Source organism: Capricornis sumatraensis, chromosome 8 (assembly GCF_032405125.1).
Source record: "Capricornis sumatraensis isolate serow.1 chromosome 8, serow.2, whole genome shotgun sequence".
Taxonomy (NCBI): domain Eukaryota; kingdom Metazoa; phylum Chordata; class Mammalia; order Artiodactyla; family Bovidae; genus Capricornis; species Capricornis sumatraensis.
Genome location: NC_091076.1, coordinates 95,698,596 through 95,714,940, shown reverse-complemented (window position 1 = coordinate 95,714,940; position 16,345 = coordinate 95,698,596). Strand labels below are relative to the sequence as shown.

The window sequence follows — 16,345 nt, the reverse complement described above, 5'->3', positions numbered from 1 at the left end:
TGTGTATATAGGGAGATTTATTTTAAGAAATTGACTCATGTGATGCTGGAGGCTTGGCAAGTCCAAAAATCTGATGGGAGACACTGGAAAGCTGGAGATTCAGGAAAGAGCTGCCATTCAAGTCCAAAGGCATTCCACTGGAGAATTCTCTTTAAGTGGATATGAGCCTTTTGTTCTATTCAGGCTTTCAGTTGATTAGATGAGGTTCATCCACAGTATGGAGAGCTATCTTACTCAAAGTCCACTGATTTAAATGTAGATCTCGTCACCAAATACCCTCATGGAAACATTTAGAATAACGTTTGACCAAGTATCTGGGCACCATGGCCCAGCCAAGTTAATAGGTAAATTAACCATCATGGTGGGTCAGAGAGTAGCTGATCAGCAAGAGCTGACCTTCTCCCCACTTACCTCACTGTTCTCTATCTTGGGTATTGCTACCTGCATGTCATCTTCTCTTCTCACCCTTCAGGTACCTGGTCCCCCTTTCCTCTCTGAGTCTATCCCTAGTCCCCTCTCCCACCTCCTCTCACCTGAAAAAGCCCCCTAGACCTAAGAAATTGACCTTAGTCATTTTCATTGTAGGTTAAATTTAAATCATTGTAAGCTGTCATTTCTAGTTGCTCATTGAAAGGAAAAGACTTTCAGGGATCAATGACAAGCTGAGGGAGATTTTGTTTGTTTTTTATTTTTGAGGAAAGGAAAGACTAATTAAGTCACAGAAATCAAGACAAAGAGAGACAAACAGATTTTGCCAAAGACAGAAATCAGGTGGGATGTCACTGGTGGTCACATGATTAAGAATTTGCCTGCCAGTGCAGGGTACACATGTTCAATCCCTGGTCTGAGAAGATCCCACAGGCCATGGAGCAATTACTGAAGCCCGAGCACCTAGAGCCCATTCTCAAGAGAAGCCATCGCAATGAGAAGCCAGAACACTGCAATGAAGGGTAGCCTCCACTTGCTGCTACTAGAGAAAGCCTGCTCGCAGCAACAAAGACCCAGCACAGCCAAAAATAAAAATAAAACATAAAATAAGAGATTGCTGCTGCTAAGTCACTTCAGTCATGTCCGACTCTGTGTGACCCCATAGACGGCAGCCCAACAGGCTCCCCCGTCCCTGGGATTCTCCAGGCAAGAACACTGGAGTGGGTTGCCATTTCCTTCTCCAATGCATGAAAGTGAAAAGTGAGTGAAGTCGCTCAGTCATGTCCGACCCTTAGCTTGGAGATTGGTACTTTATTAAAAAAGAAAAAAAAAAAAAAGAAATCAGGTAAATTCCAGGCTAGATAATCAAGCAGATGGCCTTTTCAGGATATCACCATTGGGGTAAATCAGCTCTTGCTTTTTTCTGTCTTTCTTCCTCAAGATGGTCAAGATTGCAGTTGCTTGGGAGAGAGAGCATCTGACACTGTGTCTGGGTTTTGTGATCCTTCCCAGGCCAGGGGAGTGCTAGGTACCTTGTCTGACAATGCTTCTGAGGCTACGTGAACCAGAAAAAAAGGGGAATGGATTTGGGGCAGAAAAAATGTGTGCTGCCTATCAATCCTGACTGCAAGGATTGCTCAGAAGGTGATGCAGAATCACCAACAGTCCCACTGTTTCTAGGATGACCTTGGAATATTAGAGCAAGGCACAGATGGGATGCACAGACATGTGACAACCTGGAGTGATAGCTCAGAACCCTCACTCCCCTGCTGGAGGCTAAGCACCTCAAGGGCAGGAGCTCATGTCTGCCTATTATTTCTTTGGTGGACCCTGCAGAGAGCTGTGCACATGAGTCCAGTGAATTGATACCCTTTGTGAGAGAATACGAAGAAACCCCTATCATGGGTACATATGCTTGTAAGCTGACACAGAGGAACCTTTCCAAGCATCCAGCAAGACTATCTTTCCTAGATGAGAAACATTGCTCCTTGTCGGAGAGACTGAAGACATTTTCACTCGCAATCTAGCTGACCCAGCAAAAACAAGACAACACAGCAGTGGCATATATATAAATACAGCTGCTTATTCTCCAGCCTTGAAAATAACATCAGATCAGTGTACTGACAGCCAATGTCATCATTTGGATCTGGTAATCATTTTGGCAAAATGTCTTTGATTTATACATTCAAAGTATCAAAAAATGCAAAACAACCTGTTAAGCTCATTGAATTATACCTCTCACTTCCTAAATAAGGAACATGGGGCTCAAAGATGGGGAGAGAGTAGCAGAGCAAGGAAAAGGATGAGAATCTAAGACTTCTGACTCCCCAGTCTATTCTATCTTTATAGTTTTTTCCAAGTCAATAGATCAGAGTTCACCTAGTTCCCTGTGTTTCCTGATGAACTCTCTGGTCTGCCGATGATTAGTTAACATCTGATTTGCCCAAGAGCACAGTCTGGTTCTCAGGTACAGTGTAAATGTTTATGACACTTACCTGACTTTTTCCTTCTGCCCACCCCCCCCCCCCCATCTTCAGGTCACTTATTGCTTCTCCGTTTTAAGTCGCTAAAGCATGGCCAGCTCTTATAATTCTTTCCTTTCCTCAAGTTGGAAAAAATTATTTCTTCTAATTAACTATGAAGGGAGGTAGCGGGGCAGAGTGGTCTAATTAACTGTGAAAAAGTTAAGACATCATTTCTTATTGTCTTGTGTAAAATAAAGAGAAATATAAGATAGTGGAGACAATAAAAGCGTCAGAGACCCAATTTAGGAGAACCTCTCTTACAGAGCGCTGTTATTATTACCTGTTCTGAGGAAATGTGATAGACAGAAGACGTTCAAGATTAACAACAACAAAAAAAAGACCGAATTTAAGGCACAATTCATTCAAATTCCATATTTATACTGTCTAAAATGAACACTGGTAAATGACAAAAGGTTGTTAAGAAATAAACCTACCTTTATACGTAAACATACTTAATAATAAAATTATATAAAGACATCGAAACAATCACAATTCACTTATACATTTGAATGAAATCTTAAATCTGAGCTTTCCAGGCAAAACAAACTAAATGTAAACACCAAGGTCGATCATTTCCAGGTGCTAGGAAACAAGTCCGCCTACAATGAAAAGCCTGAATTCACAAAGAACTTGAACTCAGAACCCGCTACGCATCACTGATCTTCCCAGGGGGAAGGCCAGTACCCGCACTGGGGGCTGGCTCTTCTGCACATTCTCACCCAAGTGGGTCTGGGAGCATAAAGTTAAAAGGCCGTTCAAGGGCAGAGATAAGCAGGAGCTCAATGGTTAAAAGTATCAAATCCTTGCTACACAGTCCAGGGCAAACAGCCAGCTGTGATGAGATTCTCAAAAGGAGCCCTGCAGAAAGTCACCAGCAGACACGTGCTAGATGGACAGTCACTGGCCCCCGCCGCCCCCGGCAGCTCGAGTTCAAAATGGCGCCCCGCCCGCCCCTGACAGCCGCCGAACCCGCGCGCGTCCGGCGGAGCGGGGGCGCGGGCGCCGGGAACGCGGCTGGGCGCGCGCGGGCGCCAAGGAGGCTGCGCGCCTGCGCGAGGGCGGGCAGCGGGCGCGCGCGGCGGGGGCGGGCTCTGCCTAGCGCCGAGCTGCAGCGGCGGAGCCGGACGTGTCCGTGAAGATGGCGGGCCGGGTGAGTGCCGGCCCGGGAGCCGCGGCTCGAGGCGGGGGTGCCAGGCTCGCGGGCACCGGGAGGTCCAGACGGCCTCAGGGGAGGGGAGTGAGCCTGAGCAAATGGGGTGTTGGAGGGGGCGGCAGGCCAGAGACGGGGGGAAGTGGGGAGTGGTGGCAGGGGATTAGCCCTCCTCAGAAACTCCTTCCCCCTTAGGAACCTCGAGGGGAGGAGACCCCCTCGCAACCCGGGTCTCCTGGGGTCTCCTTTAATTCTCCCATTCCATCCCTTGGGGCTTGTCCCCCTAGCTTCTCAGGGTAGCCGCAGTCTCGTGGCCGTCCCAGCCCGGGTCGGAGGGCTCGAGGGGTTTCTCCGCACCCTCTTACGAGGAGGGCTTGTTAGGTGCCTTCTCTGGAACAACTGCGGGGCATCTGTCCGCTCCACTGGGTCAAGGGCTGTGACAGGGACCATTAGGAACCCCATTCCTGGTTGTTCACAATCAGAGGTCTCGGGAAAGGAGGAGGGGGGTGCAAATGACTTTGGCTGTTAACCCTCGGCCATCGGGGGACGTGTCACTGCCGGCTCAGGCAGAAATGCCTTGAGCTTGGAGTGGGGATGGATTTGAGGTGTCGCGTTTTGCTTTTATGAATGACAGTCGTGTTGCATGCACCAGGGTATGTTGTAGTTTCAGGGCTTTAAATTTTACTTCCTCCTTTAGCCTCTGAGATCGCGGTGTAGTATGGGTTTGGCTAGGGGCGATAGGACTGGTTCTGTGCTGTACTGCAGTGTGCGTTGAGCAAAAACCTCTCTGAGGGATGGATCCTGCCTAGAGATTACTGGTCATAAACCTGGGGACGTTAACTGCGTCATTAGGGGATAAGGATGTGCTTGACTGATTTATTTCTACTGGAATATTTGAATAAGTTTGCATAGGTTATGCATACACGCAAATAGACTCCCTGAACACAGTTGTAAGTCAGGAGATTCTAGAGTGAGAAGAGACCTTAAAGGTCATTTAATTAGGCCTCTTTCTCTTCTTTTCCGCACAGCCTTATCTTTTATCTGCAGCTACTTCCTCCACAACAACTCCCTCCACCTGTGCTTCAGAGTCTGTCTCTCCCCATCTTCTAAGGAACCCCATTCTTGTGTATTCACCTGCTCCCTTTTAACAACAAACTCAGGCTTTTTCCATCTTGAAACAAACTCTCCCTCCACCCCCACAGCTGTCACCTTTTCTCTTCCCACCCTACAGCCAGGAATCTTGATAAGAATTGTCTCCTGTATTTGTCTCCCATTTGCCTTCCTCCCACTCATTCCTCAACCCACTGCGGTCTGATTTCTGGTCTCATCATGCCAGTGAAACATGCCTCTAAACTTAATTGATGTTTTTCATTCCTTGTCTTGCTGGATGTCTCAACAGCCTTTGACATTGCTGACCGTTGCCTCCTTCATGGAAAACGCTCTTCCCTTGGCTTCAGCCTCCCTCCAGTTTTTAGTCAGACCACTCTTTTGCAGACTCACCCGCCTCTACTCTGTTATTCAATGCAGATGTTCCTCAGGGCTGTGTCCTCAGTCTGTGCTTTCTCCCTAGGCAGCCTCTTCTAAGCCCAGTTTCAACTACTGTCTATGTGCCAGTGATACTCACTATTTTACTCCCAGTCCAGACCTGTTCTTTAAATTCTGGATCAATATGCCAAACTATTTAAAACCAAGACACCTCACACTCATCTTGTTCAAATAAACCCATGGTCTTATCCCACCTAATATTTTTACAGTTTCCTATATCAGTGAATGCCATCACAACCCATCCACCTATATAGGTTAGAAGCCTGGCGGATGGGGAGTGGGTCATTCCTTATAATTCTCCATCACCATATCCTCTGTCCCCAGGTAAAATTCATCACCGAGTTCTGTCCCCGCCCCACGCCCCCCCCCCCCAAAAAAAAAAGGGAATTGTTAGAGCCAAAGAATCTGGCTTGGGCATTGCTGTTTTAAACCGTATCCAAACACCCGCTGGGCTAATAATGGGTTCTGTCATTTTAACGACCTAAAAATCTCTCCAATCTATCCGTCCACCTCTTTACATCTTCATTTCCACCTGCTTTTCCCGAAGCACTATCATTTCTGGCCTGGACTCCTGCAGGAAGCTCCCAAGTGGTCTCCTTATGCTATTCACCACATTGATTATTCTCTGCCATGCACATTGCTGCTTAATCCCCCCCTTTAGTGGCATCTCATTACTTTTGGGAGAAGACCAAATCCTTAACTGGGCCTTTAAGACCCTTTGTGGTTCTGCTCCTGCATCTCCACTCACCGTCTTACTCTCTGTGCTTGGGTTATATAAGCCTTTCCAATCCTTGAACCTCTTCTCACAAGGACTTAGCGTGTGCTCTTTCCTTTCTTTATGGCATTCTGCTCCCAACCGTTTACCTCCTACTCACGGATCACTCAGCTACTCAAGGGAGGCCTGTTCTGATCCCATACCAAGTCAGATCCTGTGTTAATATGCTCTTCTGTTTAAACTTTTTATTTTATATTGGAGTATAGCCTGTTAACAATGTTGTGATAGTTTCAGGTGGACAGCAAAGGGACTCAGCCATACATATACATGTATCCATTCTCCCCCAAACTCCACTCTCCATATATTCTTGAAGAACTGTATTCCTTTCCTTAGAAATTTATCTGTCATTTAAAACTTTTTAGGGTGATTATTCGGAGAAGGCAATGGCACCCCACTCCAGTACTCTTGCCTGGAAAATCCCATGGACGGAGGAGCCTGGTGGGCTGCAGTCCATGGGGTCGCTAAGAGTCGGACAGGACTGAGCGACATCACTTTCACTTTTCACTTTCATGCACTGGAGAAGGAAATGGCAACCCACTCCAGTGTTGTTTCCTGGAGAATCCCAGGGACGGGGGAGCCTGGTAGGCTGCCGTCTATGGGGTCGCACAGAGTCGGACACGACTGAAGCGACTTAGCAGAAGCAGCAGCGTGCTTATTTGCCTCCACTGCTAGACTTGACTCTCCACGAAAGCGAAGACCGTATTAGTTTTGTATTTACTGTCATCATCAGTTCTTTGTATCTGCCTGGGACAAAGGTGCTCAATACATTTTTGTTGGAAGTGAATCTAATCTCTGTCTTAATACTTTAGTGATAGAGGGTGCTACGCCATAAAGCTAGCCCATTTTAGTGTCATATTAGAAAAGTCTTGTTTGTATGGGGTTCCATGTAATTTTTATACGTATTATTTCTGCTATTTGAAACTGTAGAACTAAACAATTCCTTTTTCATGTGATAGCTCCCTCGCTGTTTGAAAACAGGTTACATATTCCCTCAGATTTTTCTCTTTTGCAAATTAAACATCCCCAATTTCCCAAATATCCTCTATTCCAAATCCTTCATCATTTAGGTGACTTTGCTTTGGAAATGTTCTCTTTTGTCGGTGTTTCTTCTATTGATAAAATGTGCTCAAGAGTCTAATATGGTGATCAGTGAAGAATCTCCTTGAACTATTATTCTCTGATGCTGGACAATACCGTTACTAATACAGGCTAAAATTGTATTTGCTTTTTTCTGCAGTAAATCACACCCTTGGCCCATACTGAGTGCTCAGTCGTGTCTGACTCTTTGCAACTCTATGGACTGTAACCCACCAGGCTCATCTGTCCGTGGGATTTTTCAGGCAAGAATGCTGGAGTGGATTGCTGTTTTCTCCTCCAGGGGATCTTCCCTACCTAGGAATTGAACCCACATCTCCTGTATTGGCAGGCAGATTCTTTACCCTTGAGCCACCTGGGAAACCTGGCCCACCCGTACTGAACTTAAAGTCAGTTACAGCTCCAGTGTTCTTTTAAAATCAGAACCACCACCAGCCCCGCCCCCCATACCCCTGCATTCTAGGTATTGAGCAGTTGTTTTATTGAACCTAAGTGTGAGACCTTGCATTTATCCCCTTTGCAGTTCACTTTTTTGGGGTCCGTTTCTGCTACCTATTGAAGGTTTCTTTGATTCTTTCATTTTATGCACGTAGTGGTGCTCTGTTCCAGTGTTTTTCATTCGAAGAGCCATAGGTTTAATAACGCTGCCTTCTGTGTCTCCATTCTAGTCATTGATAAAAGGTAGGATACGATGGGGTCAAAAGCAGGCCTTCAGCATGCTGCTCGAGACCCTCTTCTAGGCTGGCACATATCAGTACACTTCAGGTAGCATTGCTTAACTACAAATATATCTCATTTAATCCGGATAAACTGCTGCTGCTGCTGCTAAGTCGCTTCAGTTGTGTCCAACTCTTCGCGACCCCATGGACTGCAGCCTACCAGGCTCCTCCATCCATGGCAAGAGTACTGGAATGGGTTGCCATTGCCTTCTCCGTGAATCCGGACAAAACCTCCCTGCAAAGTAAATAGTATTAACTTTGTTTACTCTCAGAGAGGGGCTTAGTAACTTGCAGGTTCACAGCCTGCAAGAAGCAAGGTTAGGATTTGAACTCAGGTCAGTTCCCCAATTTAGTTGACAGGGTATAAAGGGTAGATTTACCTTCTTACCTAAAACATTTTAGAGCCTCTGTCAAAGTTTAATTTTTTAAAACTACCTTTTACCTTTTAGAAAATCTAAACCCCTTTGGCCCATCTCAGATTGTCTTGTCTTCTCTTCCTGTAGCCATAACTAACAACTACCCATCCATGTTTAACAAATAGGGTGAGCCTTGTAATTCTCTTAAAATGGGTTCTGTATTTCCTCTTTGTGGGAGAAAAGCTATCTTGAGTTATTGCTGCTTTGGGTTGGTTTAGTTAATTTTGGCATTCTGACATCATCTTGTAAACGGTATTTATGTTCACTCTATTCCTGAAGATTTGTTGTATCACTGTTGCTGATGATAGCATTAGTAATCTGTATTTCTTTTCCTTTGCTTTTGCTGTCCAAAAAAGAAAGCATCATATTTAGTCCATCTGGGAAACTGAAAAATAAACTGTGTGATATTATTCAATATATAGCTCCAAGGTCATCAGAACTTCGTTAATCCCTAAATTACTTTGAAGCCCCTAATCTTAAAAATAAAGAACCTGAAAGAAAATAATTTTTGTCTTTATTGTTTTAGTGTATTTGTTATATGAGAAAAATATGGAATGACAAGTTGGATACATTTTATAATATGATCATTTTAAACATATCTGGTTCCTTTTGGCTTTTTGAAAGATTCAATTAGGTAACAGAGTTTCTCAGTTCTTTTAAATTTTTGCTCGTAATGAATCAAGATGCTAATGTTGTAGTTCTTATTACTGACATTGACTGTAGACTCTTATTTATAAATGACCTCCATGTACAGATGGCTGCCACTGCCTCTGGTCCCCACACCAATTTTCAGAACTCTCATGCTGCAGCTGCTCTGGAATCATGGAATGAGAAGCAGAGAAAAGAATCTGAAATGTAGCCTTTATAGCTAAGGAGAGCTGACTCTAGGCGGGGAGAGGCTCCTTAGTGAAGTTCCCCTGGTGTTGCATGCCAGGTCCCTTAAACTACCACTCAAACCACTCCTGAAGAAAAAGGAAAAGGAGGAAGATAGGCTTTCCACATTGCCTGAACTTTTTTGTACTCTTTTTTTTTTCCCCTTAGATTTTATTTATTTATTTATTTAGCTGAACCGAGTTTTAGTTGTGGCATGCAGGAGCTTTTAGTTGCAACTTGTGGGATCTATTTCCCTGGCCGGGGATTGAACTCAGGCCCCCTGCTTTGGGAGCGCCGAGTCTTAGACCCTGGACCACCAGGGAAGTCCTCTGTACTCTTTTAAAATTACTAGACATCTCACGTATTGGAGATTTAGCAGTCCCTTTCTGAAAATATACATGCATTAAGGAGAATAAAACCAATGGATTGTTTTCTTCATAAATCCTTACAACTAGTGGAGGTAATTTGTTTTAAGAAATAGGAGCAAGATGATGTTGAATAGGAATCAAAGGGAGAGAACACTCTTAGGTGTTGAAAAGGGTTTAGAAAGATGTTAGAAGTGAAATTTACCTCATCTGGCTGATGGTCTGGGTCAGGCTAGCATATTGAAAAATCTCTTGTAGTCTAGTCCAGAAACCTAACCATTGATAACATTTTTATGGGTGAATGACATCCTTACCAAAAACCAACCTTCAGATTGGAACACAGTGGTAAATTAGGGACAGTTCATGGGCAGTACCACAAGTCAAAACAAATAATTTAAAATGTCTCATAGTTACATTTCTAAGTCAGAGTTTTGCAGTCCAAAACATATCATCTTTTTGCAATCTCGTATGCAGTAGTTACTGTTTTTGTGTGTCACTCTTGTGATTTTATTAAGTATCTTCAAAGGCAGTACATTTTAGAAAGCAGAATTGAACTCTTTACAGCACTATCAGATAGCTTCTTTCTGAAACCCAGAGGAATTGATGATTAAGGTATTCTTATAAGTATTTAAGTCAGAGTGCAAAGGTGTAAGGTGAAAGTATATTGTTTTACTGTTGGAAATTCTTGCATTGGTGGAACAGTGAACTCTTGGAAACAGCTGTGTTGGCAGTGCGCTAGGTGCTTGCTGTAATGCTATTCTGAAGGGTCCATACTCTGGTTATAGTGTATTAGGGGAAATCTCATAATGAAGTCCTTGATCATACTTCAGTGTTAATGCCCTTGAATGGGCTCTGAGACCCACCTTACACTGCCTTCAATTTCCTAGTGATTCAAACTCATGATCTCCTACTTATTTTTTTTATGATGCAAACTAGATAGTCCTTGTATGACTGTAACTATTTCTAGTTCTGTGCATTTTAAACAAGAATAAGTCATATATATCTTAAGAGATTTCAAGTATGCTAAAAAGTACAGCAGATAATATATACCTATATCCATGTGCTCACTGTCCAGATTGTAAAAGTATTTACATATTGTGATATTTGCTTTATATCTTTTACTCCCCCAGAAATAACCACTAGCCTAAAGCTGATATAAATCCTTTCTGTTCACGTCCATGTAGGTTTGTGTCCCTAAACAATATATTGTTTTGTGTGTTTTAAAAATGTATATAATGGTGTTATATTGTATATCTTCTTCTGCAACCTGAATTTTTTCATTTGAGATTATCATGTTGGAATTATGTAGAGTTAGGTAATTCTGTTTATTGTGTAGTAGTCTATTTTGTAAATATACCACAATTATCTGTTTTCTTAGAGGACAATTTAGGTGGTTTTCAAATTTTATTTCTTCTGGTATACAGAGAAGAAAATACTCATACATACAGAATACATACTTTTTTGGCTATATCTCCTTGCATATGTATGTTGAATTTCTTTAGGATATGTCTAGAGACATGGATCTATACTCTGTAGAATTGCTACATGGAATTGCTGGGTAATCAGTTACCTTTATCTTTACCTAGTTATACAAGTTTGTGTTCTTACCAACAGTGTATGATTACCTGTTCCTCATGTCCTCTCCAGCACTTAATATTGAGATATTTTAATTTTTACAATATGATAGGTATAAAATAATACTGTTGTTTAAATTTGCAATTTTCCCTAATTACTAGTGAGACTGAGCATTTTTCATATTGATGATTGGAGTTTCCTCTTCTGTGAATTGCCTTTGCATATCCTTTGCCCATTTTTGTTGTTGTTGAGCTGTTTAGTGATGGATCTTTTCATGTATGTAGAGTTTTAGATTTAAATATTATTGTAGGTATAACTACCCATTTTTAACCTCTGTGTATTAGTGTGCTTATATGTTTTAGGATCTTTTCCCACTTTGAAGTCAGAAAGATTTTCTTTGAAAAGGTTTAATGGTTTTTTTTTTCATATTTTGGTGTTTGATTCATCTGGAATTTATTTTTGTGTTTGGTGTGAATTAAGCTAGTTTTATCTTTCCCGTATATATAACCAGTTGTCTCAATATCATGTGTTGAGTCCATCCTTTCTCCCGCTGATCTGTAATCCTACCTCTGTTTTATATCCACTCTATGTCCGATCTCTTTTCTGTTTCATTGTTCTGTTTGTCTGTATGTGCACCACTATCAGTGTCTTAATTGCCATAGCTTAAAAATTATTCTTGCTATCTGGTAGGGTTAGCCGCTCATTTTTCTTCATTTGGCATTACTTGGCCCTTTTCCATATGAATTTTAGGAGCAACTCAGTCTCTCCTCCTTTAAATTGTTTTATGTTTAAGTTTATTGCCATTGATTTTGACTTATATTTTTTCCTTATATTCAACAGGGGCAGATATAAAGATCGTTTCAGTAAAACTGAGCTGAATTACTCCAAGAAGCTGATAAGCTGATTTCTTTCCTCCCTCTCTTCCTCTTTCCTTCCTTTTTTTAAACCATGAAGCCAAAAAGTGCTAATAATTTATTGCAACTTTGTGCTCTATAGATTTGAAATCAAGTGAGTTAGCATCAGCTGTTTATGAGTAATGCAGAGTGTTTTGGTCCTTTACTAAATTCGGAATGAAGTGTTAAGTTCTGATGTATTTTGCAGTAGCTACCATGGGGTCGCTAAGAGTCGGACACGACTGAGCGTCTTCACTTTCACTTTTCACTTTCATGCATTGAAGAAGAAAATGGCAGCCCACGCCAGTGTTCTTGCCTGGAGAATCCCAGGGACAGGGAGGGGAGCCTGGTGGGCTGCCGTCTATGGGGTCGCACAGAGTCGGACACGACTGAAGCGACTTAGCAGCAGCAGTACCATGTAGATCTTTGGCAAGAGAAAATGGGAAAATTATTAAAGTAACAAATATGTTGTCATTTTTGAAATCCAGCAGTCACTTTTTTTTTTAATTTAAAAATTATTATTGTTATATTTTGGCCAAGCAACTTGCGGCATCTTTGTTCCCCCACCAGGAATTGAACCTGTGCCCTGAGCAGTGGAAGTGGGGAGTCCTTATCATTGGACTGCCAGGGAATTCCCATCACTGGTGAATTTTTTTTTTTTTTTTTGAGTGTAAAGTGTTTTTTAGTTTTATGTGCATATGAACAAACATTTTCTTATTTAGACAAACAATGAAACTAGAAATTATCACTAATTCTGGGTGTTCCAAAAAAATACCAGTTTTGGGGAGATTAAAACATTTTAGTTAGCCTACTTTTCTCCTGGAGAATAGTACTGACAAAATTTTGTGAGATGATAGCAAACTTAGATCCCACTGTTTAGAACAGAGCCTGGCATGGAATGATTGTTGAATGGATGAATGACTATTTCTGATTAACCTAGTAAATTATAATTTTGGACAGGGCGTGTAGTTGTATTTTAATGGTATGTTCTCTGCCAGGCTACTGAATACTCTTGTTTATTTTGTTTTCCAAGTCATTAGTAATATAGCATAGATCTAATTTTAAAGAGCTGCTGGCCTCCAATACAGTCCTTTTTCTTGATCTTCATTTATGAAGTCTAAGTTTTTTGTTTATATGGACTTTGAATCAGTTTACTACTTATCAAGCATCAAAATAAACTTAATTATAAACTTTTACCAAGGTAAAGGATGAAATGGACCAAAATCATTATTGAAGCCTTCTTTCCTATATTTTCTTCTCTTCTATTGTAGAAGGAAATGAAACTTTTTTTTAATTTTCTTCTCTTAGTGCATTGATTCTCAAAGTAGAATCTGTAGACCAGCTAATAATGAGCATCACCTGAGAACTTGTTGAAAGTACAGATTCTGTCCCCCACCTTGATTAAATTAGAAACTCTGGGGGTGGGGCCCCTTCAATCCCTTAAGAGTTCTGTAGGTGATTCTGGTGAATGCTTAAATTGAGGACCATTGATTTAGGATTGTAACCTCTTGGATTCAATTTCTTACAAATTGTTGATGATTCCCGCCCCCCCCCCCCCAGATTTCCTTCCAAATGTATACTCAACCTTGTTATTTCTAGATTTCAGGGTTATTGAATTGTCTTTCCTTTAATACCTTCACCTATATCCAATTTTCAAACATTTAAGAAAACACAGGTTATTTCCTGCAATATCAAGAATCAGGTCCCCTGACGGACCTTGAAATACTAGATAGCATAGTAAATACAGTTAATTTTAAAAACATTGTATTCTTAAGATTTGCTAAGACAGTAAATCTTAAGTGTTCTTACCACACACACAAAGTGGTAACTCTGTGAGATGATGGGTCTATTAATTAGCTTGTTACCGTAATCATTACGAAAGTATGCTTGTATCAGAACACCACATCATATACCTTAGGCAAAATTCCCATAAAGCTGAACATGTGCACATATGCCTGTGATCCAGCCATTCTACGGGAGAGGGTAGGTGTAGGGGAGTATGTGTGTACATGTATATATGTGTGTATACACATGTGTGTGTGTGTGTGTGTGTATATATATATATAGTATAGATATCCAATAGAAATGCATAGGCATGTTATTAAAAAGACATGTATAAACATATTGTTAGCAACAGTATTCATGATTAAGAACTGGAAACAACTCATGGATAAATAGTAGTGACATATTCATATAATTATACACTATAAAAAGCAAGGAAAATGAGCTATTGCTACATGCCAAAACTTGGATGAGTCTTGTAATCATAATATTGAAGGGTAGAAGTCAGACATGGAATAATACATGGTATGCTAAGTTGCTTCAGTCGTGTCCAACTCTGTGACGCTATGGACCTGTAGCCCACCAGGCTCTTTTGTCCTTGGGATACTCCAGGCACGAATACTGAAGTGATTCCATTTATATAAAATTTTCAGCAGGCTAAACTCATCTGTTTGATTTCTGTCTCTGGTGGTAGAAACAGTGATTTTTTTTAGATAAATTGAACTTCATCAAAATTTAAATTTTTCATATATCAAGGGACACTACCAAGACATGAAGAGAGAGCCCACAAAATGTGAGAAAATATTTAATAATCATATGTCTGATAAAAGTCTAGCATCCAGAATGTATCAAGAACCGTTACAATTCAGTAATAAAAAGAAACCTGATTTTTAAATGGTCAGAGGATTTGAATAGATATTTCTCCAAAAAATATGTGAAAATAACCAACAAGCACATGAAAGATACGTGTTCACCATCATAGTCATCAGAGAAATAAAAATCAAACCCACAGTGAAATACTACCTCACACCCACTAGGATGGCTATAGTTTAAAAAAGGTGACGATGTAGAGAATTTGGGACCCTCATATACTGCTGGTGGGAATGTGAAATGGTGCAGCCATTGTGGGAGACAGTTTGGCAGTTCTTCAAAAAGTTAAACATAGAATGATCCAGCAAGTCCAGCAAGTGATTGAAAATGTATGTTCATAGATAAACTTGTACATGAATGTTCATAGCACCATTATTCATAATAGCCAAAAAGTGGGAATTATCCATCAGCTAATATAGATAAAACAAATGTGGGTTACCCATACAGTGAAACACGATCCAGCCCTGGAAAGGAATGGTGTGCTGTCGCGAGCAGCAGCCTCGATGATCTTGAGAACATTATGCTGAGTGAAAGAAGCCAGTCACAAAGATGACAGATTGTGTGATTCTATTTATATGAAATGTTCAGAATAGGCACGTCCATAGAGATAGAAAATAGATTAGTGGTTGCCAAGGGACGTGGGAGGCAAGCCCTGGGACTAACTGATAATGGGTACAGGGTTTCTTTTTGGAGGGCTGGAAGTGTCCTGGAATTAGAGACTGGTGATGATTAAACGGCATAGCGGGTGTACTAAAAACCACTGAAGTGAGGGTTTCTACCTCCTTATGCATTTGAGATGTATGCCTTAAGATGCTTCTGTAAGGTTAAGAATAGGATGCTGTGATCCTTGAATGGGACCAAATGGAGCTCCATTATGTACTTGAGTCAAATTAGAGTTAACTGTGAGATTAAAACACAGACTTTTAGTTTATTCACCTAAAAATTAGACTTTTTGTTTCCTCTTCTAAGTATACAAAATTCAGAATGAGTCATGTTTAAAAAATCATATGGAGGGAAGTAATATTCTTGTGTTATAAGAAAACAAAAATGTTAGCTAGAGTGAGGCAAATAGTGTTCTTTAGATTTTGGCAGTAGGAAAGAGAATTGTGAGCTAGGGTGTTTGCAGGTGTGTAAAGCTTTTAAAACAGTGCCTCGCGTGAAATAAGCTCTCAAAACACATTAGCTATTATTATTGACACTGCCCCCCGCCCCAGCTGCCAAGTGGATAATCAGTGTCTCAGTGCCTTTTATTGAATAGTTCAGCTTTCCTCTACTGTTTCTAAATTTTACCTGTTAAGTTCTTGCCTGGTTCTGTTTCTGGGTTGCTTTTTCTACTTCATTGAACTGTTTCTGTACTAGTACTGTGTAGTTTTTTGTGTTTTTTTTTTTTTTTTAACTGTACCAGGCAGCTTGTGGGATCTTAGTTTCCTAACCAGGGAGGGAACCCAAGCTCTCAGTGAAAGCACAGAATCCTAACCACTGGACTGCAAGGGAATTCCACTACATTGGTTTAATCAAGATTGCCGGGAGAAATATCGATAACCTCAGATATGCAGATGACACCACCCTTACGGCAGAAAGTGAAGAGGAACTCAAAAGCCTCTTGATGAAAGTGAAAGAGGAGTGAAAAAGTTGGCTTAAAGCTCAACATTCAGAAAACGAAGATCATGGCATCTGGTCCCATCACTTCATGGGAAATAGATGGGGAGACAGTGGCTGACTTTCTTTTTTGGGCTCCAAAATCACTGCAGATGGTGACTGCAGCCATGAAATTAAAAGACGCTTACTCCTTGGAAGAAAAGTTATGACCAACCTAGACAGCATATTCAAAAGC

General features: G+C 41.2%; 1 protein-coding gene across 1 annotated transcript in view; it reads left to right on the top strand.

Annotated features, from left to right (window-relative positions):
• Nucleotides 1–3,566: 3,566 nt before the first annotated feature.
• Nucleotides 3,567–16,345, top strand: part of NSF (N-ethylmaleimide sensitive factor, vesicle fusing ATPase) — a 148,407-nt gene continuing 135,628 nt past the window's right edge. The window contains exon 1 of the mRNA XM_068976434.1: nt 3,567–3,603. Coding sequence (XP_068832535.1) covers nt 3,592–3,603 — 12 coding nt within the window. The 5' untranslated portion in view covers nt 3,567–3,591. The remainder of the gene's footprint in view (nt 3,604–16,345) is intronic.